Raw genomic sequence first — 18,179 nt, forward strand, 5'->3', positions numbered from 1 at the left:
ACTAGTGTCTGAGGCTGGATTTCAATGCAGGAAAATGAATCTTACTGACACTCTATCTACTGCAGCATTTAACAGCCCCATGTTGGAGGGATACTTGACCCTTATTCTCAAGCTTTACAGGTGAGATGTCTGGATCAAAGTCTTGGTTTTACCTCAGAATAACATCAGGCAATATCATGCATGTGTTGGTTTATATTTGTGAATCAACTGAGGTATTTTCTGGGGAAAAAAATTTTTGCACTCAGTAGTCTACTTGTTTTCTTTGTTGCCATGGAGTTAGGGAGTAGGTTAATGTAATTATATGGTAACATTTCTTTGATGTAATAAACTAAAGAAAAAGCTTAGTTTGGACAAAAGAGCCCCGAGTTTTGATGATTCCAAATCTGCCTCTACCACTTGCTACCTGTGTGACCTTGGACAAGTCATTTAATCCCATTGTGCCTCAATTTCCTCATCTATCAAATGAAAAGGGTGGACTAGGTAATCATTAAGATCAATTCCTTAACTGAATCTATGAGCCTAATTACCGTATGTAGGGGGGAAGAGAGTGGGGGACAAGCATTTGTTAAACACCTACTATGTGCCAGATGCTATGCTAAACACTTTTATAAATAGGATGCTATTTAATTTGATACATAGAGATGCAAGTACAATTGTACATCATATACATTGATGTCTATGTCACATTTTAAAATTAACAAACTGAGAAAGAGTAGTTCAATTATGGCAAAGTAATAATAATAGTAATAGCATTTATGTAGTACTTTATGGTTTGCAAAAGACTTTACATATGTTATCTTATTCTATACCCACAATATACCTGCGAAGAAGTTGCTATTTTTATCCTCATTTTGTAGATAAGAAACCTGAGACTGAAAGTGATTAAGTGATTTACCCAGGGTCATACAACTATTCTCTGAGGCAGGATTCAAACACGGGTCTTCCTGACTCCCTGTCCAGACCCTCTCTCCACTATACCAGTGGTGCCAAACTCAGATTGAAACACGGGTCACTAAATGGTATGTAAGTACCTCTGCCCGCCACCTATTGACTTTAAAAATCATATATATTGGGGCAGCTAGGTGGTGCCATGGATAAAGCACCAGTCCTGGATTCAGGAGGACCTGAGTTCAAATCCAACCTCAGACACTTGACACTTGCTAGTTGTGTGACCCTGGGCAAGTCACTTAACCATCATTGCCCCACAAAATAAAGAAATTAATTAATTTTTAAAGCGCGCGCGCACGCACGCACACACACACACATACACACACATAATACTATAAGAAATGATGAGCAAGAGAATTTTAGAAAAACCTGGACTTACATGAACTGATGCTGAGTGAAGTGAGCAGAACCAGGAGAACATTGTACACAGTAATAGCAACATTGTGTGAGGATCATTTTGATGGACTTGGTTCTTCTCAGCAATACAATGATCCACGACAATTCCAAAAGACTCGTGATAGAAAATACTATCCACATCCAAAGAAAGAACTATGGAGTCTGAATGCAGATTAAAGTGTACTATTTTCACTTTTCTGCGTGTGGTTTTTCCCTTATGTTTTGTTTCTTCTTTCACAACATGAATAATGTGGAAATATGTTTAACATGATTGTATATGTATAACCAACATCAGAATGCTTGCTGTCTTGGGGAGGGAAGGGATAAAAATTTGAAATTCAAAATCTTATTTAAAAATGAATGTTGAAAACTATCTTTATATGTAATTGGAAAAATAAAATACCATTTGCTAAAAAAAAATTAATATTATCTGTGGTTCACTGTATTTTTATTTTTTGTGTTCCCAATAGTTCAGGCAGCACCCAGGAGTGTTGTAGGCCACGTAGATTGATACTTTTGCACTTCTCTATTTAGCTTTCTAGAGGAGCAAGATGGACAGCCCAAGCACTAATAAATTAGAGGTATCTAAAAATAGAATTCATTGCCTTGGAAGGTAATGAGTTCCCCCTCCCTGAAGGTCTTTAAGCAAACACTATATGATCACTTCTAGAGGATGTTGTCATACGAATTCCTTCTATGGGTTTGACTGGATGATCACTGGGATCCCTTCCAACTCTAAAATTCTATGAATCTGTGATCTATGGGAAAAAATGGACAAAAATTCTACAAGAAGTCATGAATGGGATGCGATCTGCAAATGAAGGGAAAACTCACAAGAATGAAGTTACAAATCCATTAAAATTTGAAAGAGAGAAGGAAGGATAAAATGTCAGAAACTGAAGCTCTGAGTGGTGTTGACATAATCAGTTAGTCAAAAAGTATTTACTAGATGCCTACTATATGCCAGGAACTGTGCTAAGTGCTGGGGAACACAAAATGAGATAAAAAAAAAATGATCCCTTCCCTCAAGGAGCTCACATTCTAAACCTTGAAGATAGGGACTATCTTAAACCTTTCTGTATTCTTAGTGTCTGAAATACTGACTTTAACAAAGTAACCATTAACTTTTATTGATGACAATATTAGCCCAGGGTAAGGTTGGTATAACAATATTTATATGAGGTCACACATAAGCAATATCATAAATAAATTTAGTGTTGAGATCATAATGATCATAATGTATTAAAAATCCAATTGTGGGGGGCAGCTAGGTGGCACAGTGGATAAAGCACCAGCCCTGGATTCAGTAGGACCTGAGTTCAAATCCGACCTCAGACACTTGATACTTAGTAGCTGTGTGGCCCTGGGCAAGTCACTTAACCCTCATTGCCCTGCCCCCCCCAAATCCATTTGTACAACTAAACTAATACTAAAGGATAGAGACGACCATGGTACAAATACTATTTTCCCTAATCCACTAGAGTAGTGATTTCTCAAAGTGTAAGCCATGAAATAAATGTGCTTCAAGTTTTTCTAGGAAGGTGTGCCACATACTGTAGGGAGTTTACATGGGTCAGCCTCTTGTAGTGCAGTCAACTTAAATGTTTAGTGTGCTTCAATTCCTCCTGACAAAAATAGTGTGCCATAAGCAAAAAAAAAAAAAGGAAAATTTGAGAAGCACTGGACTAAAAAAATATACACAGATCACAAAACTGGGCAAATCATATGGTAGCAGTGGAGAGCTGTGATTATCTTGCAGGCTTTCCTCCTAGTGTTTGGTTAAGAATAACCTGGGAACACAACAGTACCATACATTTGAGACATCTTTTATCTGGAGGTGACTTAAGAGATCCAGTTGACAGGATCTGACCATCAGATTATGAGAAATGGCTATTCCAAACAAAAATTCAATTTCTTCATTTTCCTGTATTATAGAAATATTACTGTGTTGCCACTCCCATTGCTATAAGCTAAAAAGGAAACTGCAGTCTGAAAATTTGGCTGGTGACTTTCAATAGATCTCTCCCCTTTACTTATTCTTCAACTCTAGGGAAATTGCTTGGCCTCAGCAGCAAAAATTAATGATTTTTATTTCTTGGTTGGGAAACTAAGGGAACTTAGTAAAATCTTGATAAATTTAAGACACCAGAAACCAAAGTTTCCTTTATTTAGTATTGAGCAGGGAATAGGGATCACTTAACAATATTCATTTAGCATATTCTCAATAGACTTTATAATTGTCATTCTATTATAGGGCTCTAGAAAATATTACCTGCAATCTAATCACACGACGATTTGTTTTCTGAAACTTCCATAAACACTGGCACTAGTCTGATTTTCACCAGGGAAAATGAGGGCAACCATTTGTTATTTATATAAAATCACAATGTAAACTGCATTATAAATTTGGGGATATTGATCTGCCTTCTAAGACTCTGAAGATAAGATTTTTAACTAGAAACTATGTGCTAGATCAGGAGTTCTTCAATTGGGGTACACAAAGGGTCCATGCATAGATTTGAGAGGGTCCACAAACTTGGAAGAGAACAATATCTTTAAGTATAATTATTTTACTTTGTATTTCATGTTATACTTTTTTTTTTTTGCGGGACAATTAGAGTTAAGTGACTTGCCCAGGGTCACATAGCTAGTGTCTGAGGCTGGATTTGAACTCAGGTCTTCCTGAATCCAGGGCCAGTGCTCTATCCACTGTGCCACCTAGCTGCCCCCCATATTATACTTTTAAAAACATTATTCTGAAAGGGGGCCCATGGACCACCAGATTACCAGAGTGTTCCATGACACAAAAAAAGGTTTAAGAACTCTTGCCCTAGATCAACAGAGTAAACAGCCAGTGTAAAATGAATTCTTATATACATATTAAAAAAAAAAAAAACTAGGGGCAGCTAGGTGGCGTGGTGGATAGAGCACCGGCCCTGGAGTCAGGAGTACCTGAGTTCAAATCCGGCCTCAGACACTTAACACTTAGTAGCTGTGTGACCCTGGGCAAGTCACTTAAAAATAAAAACAACTAATAATCTATAACATAATAGATATGACAAGAGAAGGATACACTATTCAAGATTTGTTGGATGAACTAACACTTTCTTGTCTTCATAAACTACTATTAAAATTAGGACTATTATTTCAGAAACAATTTAAATTAAATGCATATCATTAATAATTAGTATTAGTTTAAGAAAATAATTTTATACCATTACAAAATTTAAAAATATTTAAATCATCTTTATCTCTTTTTTATTTCTTTTTAATCTAGGTTTTATAGTGTGTATAATATATTAGTAAGTCATGTATATAACATAAAAATAAAGAAATAAGTACATAATAAATGCACCAGGCTAAAAAAAAATATCAAATAAGGATGTGTGATTTTTTTTAAAGTGTTTGTGGACCGCCTCTCTGAAGTTTTTTCACAGTTCAAAGTGTACTGTCAGATTCTAAAATCTTTTTTGACTCAGAAAAAGTAAGAGTTAATTAATTAATTAGCTTAGAACAAGGAAATAAGATATCAGAAGTCCTAGCTCATTATTATTATATTCCTTTATTATATATTTTCATTTTCTGAAGGAGGTACCATGATTATATGCCTACTTGGTCAACAAAATGATTCCAAGCCTCCTTCTTTAGTCCTCTGTTAGTAGGACTTTTTTGAAGTAAACATCCTAATGGCATGACTCTATACTGAAATATTTCTGTAAAAGTTGACATTTCCTTAGTAGGAACCCATTTTGACTTGCCAAACAGGAATTATTCTAAGTAAGTAGAGTAGGCCATGAATAGGGCAGACATCATTCACTGCTTGGCAAAATGCTTAGAGTTCCTCTCCTTATCCATTCAAGCACTTGCCTTAAGAAAAGGGCAATTAATTGAAACACTAAGGCACTGTTACTAGAGTTGTATACTGATTCAACCACTTTGTAGAGCAATTTGGAACTATGCCAAAGAGCTATAAAACTATGCATACCATTTGACCCAGCAATACCACTACTAGATAAAGAAAAGAAATGAAGGGGGCAGCTAGATGATGCAGTGCTCTATCGAGCACCTACCCTAGAGTCAGGAAGATCTGAGTTCAAATTCTGCCTCAGACACTTCACACTTACTAGCTGTGTGACCCTGGGCAAGTCATTTAACCCGAATTGTCCCAGAAAAAAAAAGAAAAGAAAAGGACTTTTATGTACACAAATGTTTATAGCAACTCTTTTAGTGGTAGCAAAGAACTGGAAATTAAGGGTATGCCAATCAATTGGGGAAAGGTTGAAAAAAGTTGTGGTATATGATTATGATGGAATACTGTTGTGCTATAAGAAATAATTAACAGGAGGGGCAGCTAGGTGTCGCAGTGGATAAAGCACCGGCCCTGTATTCAGGACCTGAGTTCAAATCCAGCCTCAGACACTTGACACTTACTAGCTGTGTGACCATGGGCAAGTCACTTAACCCCCACTGACCCGCAAAAAAAAAGAAAAGAAAGAAAAGAAATAACTAACAGGATGCTCTCAGAAAAATCTGGAAAGTCTTACATGAACTGATTGATACAAAGTGAAATGAGCAGAACCAGAACACTGTACACAGTAACAGCAATATTGTACAATGATCAACTGTAAATGACTTAGCTATTCTCAGCAATATAATGATCAAAGACAATCCCAAAGGACTTATGATGAAAAGTGTTTTCCATCTCCAGAGAAAGAGCTGATGGAGTCTGAATGCAGATCAAAGCATATCTTTCCTTTTACTTTGTTTATTTTTCTTGGATTTTTGTCTGTTTTCTTTCTTTTTTTCTTTAGAATTTAATTTTTCCCAAATTACATGTAAAAACAAATTTTAACACAGATTTTTAAAACTTTGTGTTCCAAATGTTCTTCCTCCCTCCCTCCTCAACCCCTCCTTAAGATCTCAAGCAATTTAATATAAGTTATACATGTGTAGTCATGAAAAACATTTCCACATTAGTCAGGTTGTAAAAGAAATTGTCTGTTTTCTTTTACAACATGACTAACATGAAAATATGTTTTGCATGAATGCACATGTGTAACCATTTTCAAATTGCTTGCTTTCTCAATGAGGAGGGAGGGGATAGAGGGAGGCAGAAAATTTGGAAATAAATTTTTTAAATGTTAAAAATTGTTTTTAACTTACTAGCTGTGTGACCCTGGGCAAGTCACTTAACCCCAATTGCCTCACTAAAAAAAAAAAAAAAGAAAAAAGAAAAAAAAATTGTTTTTACATGTAATTGGGGGGAAATAATTTTTTTTTTTAAAAAAGAAAAGTGGGATGTCTATGTACCAAGAAATGGGATGATGATTAGTTGGGATGTAAGAAGAAAATATTAAACCTAGAAAAAAATAAAATATTAAAACTTCTATTTAGGTGTATTTTTCCTCTAAGAATAACAAAGGAATTAAGATTTCCTAACATTTAATATAATGACACTAGCACCTTCACTCTATGTCAGATGGTCATCACATAGTCACACATTAGTATCCTAGGAGTTCCACAGATTGAAAGAATTGACTGGACACCCACACTCATTCATTTGATACCATAATACTGCATTATATTATAGTTTATATGTGCCTGATTAAGTGGATTTCCCAAATATGTTATCTATTTTTTTTGGTGGGGCAATGGGGGTTAAGTGACTTGCCCAGGGTCACACAGCTAGTAAGTGTCAAGTGTCTGAGACCAGATTTGAACTCAGGTCCTCCTGAATCCAGGGCCAGTGCTTTATTCACTGTGCCACCTAGCTGCCCCCGTTATCTATTTTTTGCTAAACAAACACAAATTTGACAGATTTCTACAGATATCTTGATGATAAAATAATGAGAACTCAAACTAGAAAATGACAGAGCTGACACTTCTAATCCTAGTAGGAGTTCTTCATCAAGGCGTAGACAATGATGATCTAATCTCATTCCAGAAGAGGTTAAAAAAAATCAAAATTATCAAGAAGATTATTTGAAATATTTACATCTACTATTAATGATTAACTTCAACCTCATAATATGCCTTGAGATATTGAATCAATGATAGTATGAAGCTATCAATCAGCAAGACATTTAAAAATTCAAGCTTTTGTAGATGAAAATCTATGCACCACCTATAAAAACTCCTATCTGTATAATTTTTAATTATGTTAACAGAATTTTAACCTCTTTAAAATTTTTCCAAATTAAGAGGTTCAGTGGCTTTTGAACCTATTTGCTAAAAATATAAAAATGCAACATCTTCCTACTGGTTTACAAGAACTATTATTGGTTGTCATCAGGGAAGGCAGAAACTAGTTAGCCTCAAATTTTAAAAAATACTTTTATAAATATGATTGGTAGATAAGACTAGAAAATGGATGTAATAATTTAGTCATATTTAGTAAATGATGGATATACTTCTTCAGTTTGGATCTATCTATCTCTGTGACATTCTTTTCCCCCCAACTATGACAGCCATTAATACCAAATAACTAAATAAAATGAACTTAGAACCAGCTCTTTGACTCAAATGGGGATATCACAATGTAATGCCAAAGATTTTCTAAAATAAAGCAGCATACTTAATCACATCGTTCTCACAGAATACGATTATTATTACTTAATGCTAGTTTGAGAAAAGGATTTTGTGCTATTAAAAGAATTTTTAAAACACTTAAATCACCTTTATCCCCTTTTAATTTCTTTTTATGCTTCATAAAATGCAAAATATATTGGTAGAGTAGGACACATATGTAAAATGAAAATAAATACACTCAAAATATATGCATCATGCTAAAAATGTATTAATAAGGGTGCATGATAAAAAATGCTTATAGAAAACCTTTTTTTATTTTTATTTTTTTTGGTGTGAGGCAATTGGGGTTAAGTGACTTGCCCAGGGTCACACAGCTAGTAAGTGTTAAGTGTCTGAGGCCGAATTTGAACTCAGGTCCTCCTGAATCCAGGGCTGGTGCTCTATCCACTGCACCACCCAGCTGCCCCAGAAAACCTTTTTTTAAAGGTCTTTCATAGTGCAAAGTGAACTGGCAGATTCTAAACTTATCTCCCTCTTTTGACCAAGATAGAAATGGCAAAGTGAAATGTTTAATTACTTAGTTTAAAACAAGAGGGGCGGATAGGTGGCGCAGTGGATAGAGCACCAGCCCTGGATTCAGGAGTACCTGAGTTCAAATCCAGCCTCAGACATTTGACACTTACTAGCTGTGTGACCCTGGGCAAGTCACTTAACCCCCATTGCCCGGCCAAAAAAGAGTAAAAAAATAAAAAATAAAACAAGGAAATAGGATATCAGTAGGCCTAGCTCAAGGTGTTTATAAACTATCAGAAATCAGAATACTTTCTTGGATATTTGATTGCTTTTAAACAGCTTCCAAATTTTAAAACCTGTTTCTTTTCAACCCCAATTTTTAAAACTGTGTTTGGCTTCTTGTGAATTTTGTGGAATTTTAGTCTAAAAAAAAAACCTATAAAAGATAACATTTTAATGAAAAAGGGTAGAGGAAAATACTCCTTATTTATACCCCTTTCAAGAGACCTGCACAAATTAGTAGTGAAATACATAGGAAACAGTCAAACTATATAATCATCCTGTGATTCTATGACCTGGTAAATGGTAAGATCCTTGAAATGGGAAACTAGTTTTCATTTTTGTCTTTGTATTTCCCAAACATAGAACAGTGCCTTAGTATGGTAATTTAGTGAATGCTTGTTAAAATGAACTAACTCATTTTTGGAAAATATTATATTAGACTGTGAGTGAAGTCATATAGCAACTGAATTAGGTATAAACAATCATATAATTTCATATAAATGATCAAGAGGCATAGATCATCTAATAAATATTGTCCATTTTGCTGTACTTATTGTATTGAAGTTGTTTTTTGTTGTTTAATTGCATGGATTAGGGTGATAGAAGTTTGTTGTTATTGTTCACTTGTGTCTGACTTTTCATGACCCTGGTTTTCTTGGCAAAGATACTGGAAGGGTTTGCCATTTCAACTCTTCACTTCAACTCAGCAAACATTGGGGCTGCTAATCAGTGCAATGGATAGAGCACTGGCCTTAGAATCAAGGAGACTCATCTTCCTGAGTTCAAATCCAGCCTCAGACACTATAATAGCTATGTGACCCTGAGCAAATCACTTCATCCTTTTTGCTCCAGTTCTTCATCTGCAAATGTAAATCATTCTTGTCAATACAAAATCGAATTTCTGTAGGCATGTGACCCGATTACAGGCAAGTGATTGTATGAGCAACTAACAAGCAAATCTGACAAGCCATATCCACAAAGGGATTTTTCAGATTACCAAATGCTTACACTCACATGTAAATTGGACCTGGGTCTCCATGAATGAGTCAATGGATAAAGTCACTGTACTTAACAAACATCTCAAAGGAAACTATGTTTACTAAAGGAGAAATCATCCAGTGACTGTACTTACCACAGACCTTTCTTCCATAAGATCATGTGTATTTTTAGACTAAATGACTGATGCCCAGTAGAAATCATCTATTACAGAACCTAAAAACACTTTTAATGCTAGCATTTATTTCTTTATGATGAGTGGTTTATTTCTTGGACAAAAAAGCTCAGCCAACTCCAGATTTTGCATCATCCCCATATTTACTCTAGCACATAGAACAGACTGCTCTATTGAGACTATCAAGTATATTTTGTATTACTTTGGGATTTCTTTAAAATTCAATTTCATTCTACTTTCAGTTCCAAATTCTCTTGCTCTGCCTTCCCCACTCATTGAGAAAGAAAGAAAAATAAAGACCATTATTTTGTATTACTATAGAAAAACATTCATAATGTGTTTTTCTAACATTATTCATGTTGTATACTAGTTCTTTGCAAGGCATTACAATTCAGCTTAAAAATGACTTAAAATTTTTTTAGAAATAAAACATTTATTTTTGTACATGCTTCAAAACATTTCATACCACTGGGCTGATGGACCATTGTCCAAACAATCCAACCCCTTCTACTTATAGAGGTATCGATAATTATATTACACCAAGGTAATACAATTATAAGCAACAAAGATCAAAATATAATGTAGGGTACAAAAATGGAACTTCTCAACGAAGAATAGAATGAAATATAAAGTGTTTTTAAGGCAAAATGAATTTGCATATAGGACAGATAGCAAAAATTCAGTTCTTCACTTAACTAAAGTCTGTTGTGTGCTTTCACTTTAAATAAAAAGACAACAATTCTTTCCCATGACTCAACAATATCCCGTCAGTTACACAAATAGTATTGACTATCAGTACTACCAAGCTTCAAGATTGGCTATGTGAATGCCCTAGTAGGGAAAAAACGGCCATCTCATCTGAAGGCTTAAGGTCTGAATGGACTAAGACTGACAATAATGAACTTCTAGTGATTTGTGACTAAACTGTCAATATAACATTATTGTTCTGGCGTGCTACTTAAAGATAAGCATCATTTACTTCTATAGCTGAATAAAAAAGGCTCCACCTAACCACTGTTACTACATCACCTGTATCCAAAGTGAAATGTTCCAAATGTTAGGAGACCAGCAGAGGAATTTAAACACTCTCATTCCTCAACCAATTAGCTACCATCGTTCTGCAAGTATTATCAAAAACTCCTAAATATAACATCTTCAAAGAACCAAGTATTTTCTTATCTGCTAATGAGGAGAGTTGGCAGTGGTCTCTGAGCTTCCTTCCAGCTCTAGATCTATAATCCGGTGAAAATAAATTTTCAAAGGCAGATGTATCCAATATCTCTCCTAATTCAGTTCTTTAAAGTGGCCTCTTCTCTCTGTGTCTCATCCAAGTGAACAACTTGGCAATAACAGTGAGCTAACCACATGTAGGAAGCATCTACCAGTAAATTATACCTTGTAGACAAAAAAGTAAACTCACATCTACTCTACAGCTAGCTGTTTCTGGTTCTGTGGTATTTCTTTTTTTTTTTTAAACTAGCCACCTCCTCAATAGATAAATACATATATACATAAACAGAGTCTCTTAAATATGTTTGCTGAGCCTGCTTGAGCTAGTTGAGCAGTGCTTTTTGGGAAACTGCCTGGAAAGATTTACTTCAATACCAATCTAACTTGGACCGATGTGCTAGAAACTCAGTGACCTAGTGATTTCATAACATGAACACAATGAATATTGGTACTCAGGAAATAGAACTTCTTCTGACCTTGAGAGTGCGGGCTAAATAAATTACCTCTGAACGCAAGTGGTGAGATCTCACGACCGCATCTGGAAAGAAAACAGAAAAGCCAGAACTGCATCGGACCCTAATTTCAGCACCAGCTGAATCACTAATTACTAATAACTTATACTAGGTGACCTCGGTCCAGGTCAGGCAATCCCCACCCCCACCCCAACCCCACAGCGTCTTATCTAGTTGGGTAGACCATGAGAGAACATCAGGCCATCGCCCCTTCCGTGCTCTATATCTGCGGGAAGGTCCCGCCAAAGTTATCGGGGAGTTACGGGGAACCCCAGCTCTCGCATTCCTGACTTTCTTCCTACCCCCTGGCTGAGCTCCTGGGAAGAAGGATGGGTGGGGACCAGGCTGCCGCAGTCCGGGACTCTGCTTGGAATCCCTTCGGGTTTTAGCAAACTGAGGTTAAAATGTGGATCCCTCCCTCTTTCTTCCCCTCCCTCCCCGCAATGTCTAGATCATCTAAAAATGGGGGTAAATAAACGGAGTCAAGTAGGGAGTGGATAACTAGGGTGGGGGTTAGTGGAGGAGAAGAGGGAGCGCCTTTGCATCCCTTCCTCTATCGGCTCCAAACATTTCTCCAGTCCAGGGAAACGCAGCCAGAGAGCATCTCTTACCTCGGCTCCTGGAACGACCCGAAAAGACAGATTTCATGGGATGCCTCCCCTTCTGCAGCCTGCGGTGCCAGCAGCAGAAGAAGAGGATGGTGGCGATGGTCCCCAGCAGAAGCAGCAAAAGGAAGAGGGCACATTGGATGCTGTAAGGTCTCAGCAGCACCAGGAAGGCTGCCGCAATCATGGTGAGAAGTGGGGGATGCTCAGGCTAGGCTGGAAGGACACGGAGACACATGCACAAGCACCTGGGGACACGCACACGCAGACACGAGCGACGCAGGATGGATGGATGGATGGATGGATGGCAGAGTGTGTGTTGGCTCTAGAGCGGCGGCGGCGGCGGCGTCATTCCCGGGGCTGCTGATCCCGCGAGGAGGCTCCCCAATGGCTGCAGACACCAAGAAGATCTGAGCTGATGATTGAATGCTGGGGGGGAGCTCAATGCATGACTCAGCAGACGGCGACAGGGAAGCGACCCGGCAGCCGGGGATTTTTTTTCCCCACCTCCCTCCTTGCCCTCACCCTTCCCCTCCCCCCGCCTCCCGCGTTGGTGCGGCTCAGCCCCCAGCGGCAGCGCTGCATGGAAACCGAGAGAGGGGAGCCCCTGCTCCGGTGGAGCCCGCCGCATTGCCCGGTGGACGCCTGCAGCTCCAGCATCCCAGCAGCGCCCAATTTAAATGCTGACCCCGGGACTGGAGAAGGGGCTGGAGAGGAAGGAGCCGTGGGGGTGGGGCGCGCGAGCGCATCCCCAAGTTGCCCGCGGCCGGCAGCTCCCCGGGAGGGGGGAGGAGAGAAAAGTGGGGGATGGTTTTGACTTGGCTTACTGGTTGATGACATCACAGGTTGGGGATGCTGCAGAGGGGGAGAGCGAACATGGCTGCTTCAAGTGAGGTACACTGAGTCCTGAGCAGCGAACGAGTTCGAAAGGCTTTCGGAAGCTCTGCTGGGGGGCGCCCTGCCAGCGGCCCGAAGGGCTTGAGCTTTGCAGCTAGCCCCTCAGGCAGGAAGGATCCAGCCCCGGTGAAGCGGATGAGGCTGTGGCAGGGAGGGGGTAAGGAGTGGGGGGGTGGAGGGGAAGGTGACTGGCCACAACTGATGGTTTTCCTCTGGTTTTGGATAGCCTGTCTCCCCAACTCGCCTCACTGTCCACAGCTGATGTGGAGCCAGACGTAGAGGAGAGGGGAGGGGGGAGGGGGGAGGCGTGGGAACGAAGTAAGATGATGAAGTATTGCCTAGCCTTCAGAAGGTTCTACCCTTCCTAGCACACCTCAAGCTTCTTAAATTAGAGATGAGGTAGGGGTAGGGAGGGAGGAACAAGTGCTCACACCCGCAGAAAACCGTGGAAGCTCCTGAAATCCTATGGCTTCCAAAGCTTGGTGGGGTAGGAGTGGGGGAGGGAATTTTCCCCTCTGCAACCCCTTCATCAACAGCGCCCTCCCTGAGTCTCCATGCTTCTGTTGATGGACAGGAATTGTGAACTACATTATCCCCTTTCCTCGCATTTAGCCTGAATTCTTCGGGCTGGTGGAGATTAAGAGGTGGGGTCGGGGGGTCCGGGAAAAAAGGAGTGTGGTTAGTGTTATGGGTACGAAATTATGTCTCAGTGAATCTGATGGAAAGAACTCTTTGGCCTGATGCCTTAAGGGATTTAGAGATTAATTTGGGAATTTAATTTATTCGGGTTTTGTAGTGGGGGAGATGGGAGGGGTAGGGGTTAATTCTCCTTTCTATAAAGGCCTGGGGAAGACTGGGAAGCAATAGTATTGCTCCAGTGTAGACCCACATGTCACCACAAAAGCTAGGGCAGTTTATAGTAGATGGATTTTTATGTTATTGCAGTTGTGAAACGCGTGGCGAATAAACTAAGCTATAATTTATTATGTTTTGACATCTAAGAGTCCTTAGGCATTAGCAAAGCTCAGGGACTGACAGTTGTTGCATTGTATCCACAGCAAGGAGATACATTGCTCTCCTGCAGTAAACTGCAGTTGCTGCAGCAATAACTACCGCATGAGTGAACCTCCTCATGGGCTGGCATCCCAAAAGGATGTCCCGGAATACAGTAACTAGAAAGCTGCTAGACAATTCCGGGTTTCATTATTTTATCCATAAATGCAATTATAATGATAGGCATGACAATTTTTAAACCACCCTTGCTGCCTTGTGGGATATTTGATTTTGAGCTAGAAGGGACCTTAGAGATCATTCTAGTACAAATATCTCTGACAGATAAAGAAATCCAAACCCATGGGGGTTAAATAATTTGCCGTAGACTGTACAAATATTAAATTGAAAATATTTCACAGACTTTTTTTTGTTAAAAAGTCGTTTCTTTAGGAAACTAGTTTTCCAAAAATGAGGTTTGCACATGACTTAAATTTAGAATTAAGCAAAATGCCAAGACTCCTTGAAAATTTGCTTCACTTTTGTGATACAGCAATTTGGCAATGCCCCACCCCCCAGAAAAAAAATATGGTTGATGCACAGCCATAAGCACTGAACTGTAGGAATGGCTTTAATGCTAGTGTTCATAGAGAAGAGATTTAGAGCTGGAAGACACTTTGGAGGTCATCTAGGCCAACTTTCTCATATGACAGAAGAGGAAATTGAAGTCAAGAAGAGGTTAAGGGACTTGTCCCTGTTCACACTAGTAATAAATGGGTTTAGTAAATAACTCCACAGTAGAGGTAAAAATGAAGAGCAGCCACATGGCTTAGTATATCCACTGAGGATCAGATCTAACATAAAGATAGACCTTTAAAGTCCTACTTCAGGCCTGTAAGCTGAGTGACTATGGGCAAGTCACCTAATGTTTCAGAGCTCCCAGAGAACTTCCTAAATGTATATTGACTCTTAAGACTCCAAGTTACACAAAGAGCAATGGTCTCCTTATTTTATTGTTTTAGAATTGAAGATGACCTGTCTTCTGTGAATGAATACCTGGAGAGGCTATATAATGAGAAAAGTAGAATTGTACTATCACAGGCATTACAAATATCTCTAGCAACTGGCTGATGCTATCAAGTAGCACTGCATCATATGATCTAGTAGTCCTGAAATGTTTCCTGATACTGCAGTAGACTGCAGTAAGGCAGAATAATCTTAATGCAATAACGGAGATTATTAAAAAGCATCCTGGTAGTTTGCAACATACGGCCAAACACTGTAAAATGGTCTGTGACAAAATAGCTTATGGATTCAGCTTATCACAATGTTAGGTTGCAGTAACAGGAAACTTTTAAAGAAAACTTAATACATATTGTGAATGAAGATGAATTCTTCTGATAGATTTGAGGGAATTTAACGTGTTTTTTTTTTCACTTAAACCTGATTTGTGAGAAAATAATCTAAAACATCCTTGAACAAGATAACAAATTTTGTGAATGTCATCTAGAACTAATTTGTTCACAAACTCAATTTTTAGCAAAAAAAAAAAATTACTAGAATTTGATATCTTTACTACATTCCTTTATTTTGTTCAGGTGCATAAGAGAACAGCTTCTATCTCCCTGTATTAGCAAATACAGAGTTGGCTGGCACCCAAAGAGGATTAGGCATACTCCTCAGAAAATTTAATTCCTCTCTTACATTGGTTATCACCAATAATTACTGGTTGAGTCCAAAGAATAGCACCAAGAATAGGCAGACTAATCTCTGAAGGGATATTGTATTTAGTGAAAATCTACATTTCTGTTGGCATTTTCCTACTAGTTTTTGAAACTAATTTATAATTTCTTCCTTCAAATAATAGCATGTTGTTATTGTTTCTTTTAAACATGTTTCTATTTCTATATAATTCCTATCCTATTTATGGACATTCCATAAAAATTATTTCAGCCAACTAAGCCTTTGAGAGTTAATTTAGCTCCTATACTCACCCTATTTCATAATACTGGGTGCAAAAACAGGGCAAAGATTTTTAAATATTGTGACAAATTCATAGATTAGTGAAGAAATGCAAACAAATCTACTCTACTGGGGTCGGCTAGGTGGCGCAGTGGATAAAGCACCGGCCCTGGAGTCAGGAGTACCTGAGTTCAAATCCGGCCTCACATACTTGACACTTACTAGCTGTGTGACCCTGGGCAAGTCACTTAACCCCCATTGCCCTGGGAGGAAAAAAAAATCTACTCTACCAAGAATTTCTGGAATGTTATGTTAGAATTTGAAAATGATGTTAATTTACTGGTTGAATCCAAATTTAATTCTCCACATCCTTCCTCCTTCACCCATTGAGAAGGTGAGAAAAACAGAATCTATCGCAAATATGCATAGTCATGCAAAAGAAATTCCCACATTAGCCATGTCCCCAAAAAAGAAAGAAAAAAAACCAGAAGAAAATATGCTTCAGTCTGCACTTTGAATCCATCAGTTCTCTATCTAGAGATGGATAGCATGTTTCATTATAAATCCTTAAGAATTGTGTTTGGCAATTGTGTTGATCAGAGTTAGTAAGTCTTTAAAAATTGATTATCTTTCCAATTTTGCTGTTATTATATAATTTTTCTCCAGGTTCTTCTCACTTCACTTTGCATCAGTTCATGAAAGTCTTCCCAGGTTTTTTTTTCTGAAAGCATCTTCTTCATAATTTCTTATAGCACAATAACATTTCATTACATACATGTGCCATAGCTTGTTTAACCATTCCCCAATCCATGGGCATTCCTTCAGTTTCCAATTCCTTGCCACCATAAAAAGAGATATAACATACATTTTTAAAAACAACACATGAGATTGTACATATATAACCTATATCGGATTGCTTTCTATCTTGGGGAGGGAGGAAGGGAGAAAAATTTGGAACTAAAAATCTTATGAAAAGAAATGTTGAAAACTATCTTTATATGTAACTGGAAAATAATAGAATACTTTTATGATTTAAAAACAACAGCAATACATGAGATGAGATTAAATTATGTTGCTTAGCATGAGAAAGTCTTTGTAAATGTAAAATTCAAGGAACAATCCATTTTGATTCAATAAACATTCATTAAGGGTATACTACATACAACTTGCATCCTGGATATATAGAATAAGCAAAAAGCCCTGCCCTCGAGGAATTACATTCTACGGAAGAGATACTTTAAAAAAAAATAGTAAATACAAAGAAATTTCAGGAGGGAGGCAGCACTAATAACTGGGTGGGGCGGGGGAGATTTTCAAGTGGAGATGGAACCTAAGTTGAACTATTAAAGGAAGCTAGAGATTCTAAGAGGTAGGAGTAAAGAGAATTTGCATTTCAAGCACAAGTGAACAACCTAAAGGCAGAGATGTTAGATGGCAAAGTCAGTTCTGGGAATAGCTTGTAGACTAGTTTGAAATATAGTTGTGACGAGGAGTAATATGACATATCTGGAAAGCTATATGGGATATAACCTATATCCATCTTTAGGGAGGAGGGAGAAAAAGAAGAGAGGGAGAAATTTTGGAACTCAAATTTATTTTTTAAAATCAATGTTAGGGGGCAGCTAGGTGTCACAGTAGGTAGAGAGCACTGGCCCTGAATTCAGGAGGACCTGAGTTCAAATCCAGCTTCAGAAACTTGATACTAGCTGTGTGACCCTCGGCAAGTCACTTAACCCTCATTGCCCCACAAAAAATAAAATAAAATGAATGTTAAAGATTGTCTTTACATTTAATTGGAAAAAATAAAATATTTTTTAAAAAAGGTATATGGAAGCCCAGTTGTGGAGGGCTTTAAATACCAAGGTCAGTAGTCTATATTTTATTCTAGAGACAATAGGTAAAAAGTCAGTCAATAAGCATTTATTAAGTACCTGATGTGTGCCAGGTTATGCGTTAAGGGCAAAGGATACAGAAAAAGGCAAAAGTCTGCCCCTGCCTTCCACAATCTAATGGGGGAGATGAAATGCAAACAAAACTACAGAACTTAGCAAGTGATTGGATGTGGGGGTTGAGGGCAAGGAAGAAGTAAGAAAGACACAGATTTTGAATATGAGTGGCTAGAAGGGTTGCAATGCTTTCAGCGGA

At 38.1% G+C, this 18,179-nt stretch overlaps 2 protein-coding genes across 9 annotated transcripts in view; one reads left to right on the top strand and one right to left on the bottom strand.

Annotated features, from left to right (window-relative positions):
* LOC122755023 (dystonin-like) overlaps positions 1-12,566 on the bottom strand; it is a 646,765-nt gene extending 634,199 nt beyond the window's left edge. The window contains 2 exon segments of the mRNA XM_044003425.1: positions 11,572-11,606; positions 12,192-12,566. Of these exon segments, the coding sequence (XP_043859360.1) occupies positions 11,572-11,606; positions 12,192-12,372 (216 nt within the window). The 5' untranslated portion in view covers positions 12,373-12,566.
* BEND6 (BEN domain containing 6) overlaps positions 12,254-18,179 on the top strand; it is a 112,711-nt gene continuing 106,785 nt past the window's right edge. For 5 of the 8 annotated variants that reach the window (XM_044004463.1, XM_044004465.1, XM_044004466.1 and 2 more), the window contains exon 1: positions 13,030-13,239. The gene's annotated coding sequence lies outside the window, so the exon portion shown is untranslated. Of the gene's footprint in view, positions 12,374-13,029; positions 13,240-18,179 lie in introns of those variants that run through there. The other 3 variants (XM_044004468.1, XM_044004469.1, XM_044004467.1) reach the window with 3 other exon arrangements.

Source organism: Dromiciops gliroides, chromosome 4 (assembly GCF_019393635.1).
Source record: "Dromiciops gliroides isolate mDroGli1 chromosome 4, mDroGli1.pri, whole genome shotgun sequence".
Classification (NCBI taxonomy): Eukaryota; Metazoa; Chordata; class Mammalia; order Microbiotheria; family Microbiotheriidae; genus Dromiciops; species Dromiciops gliroides.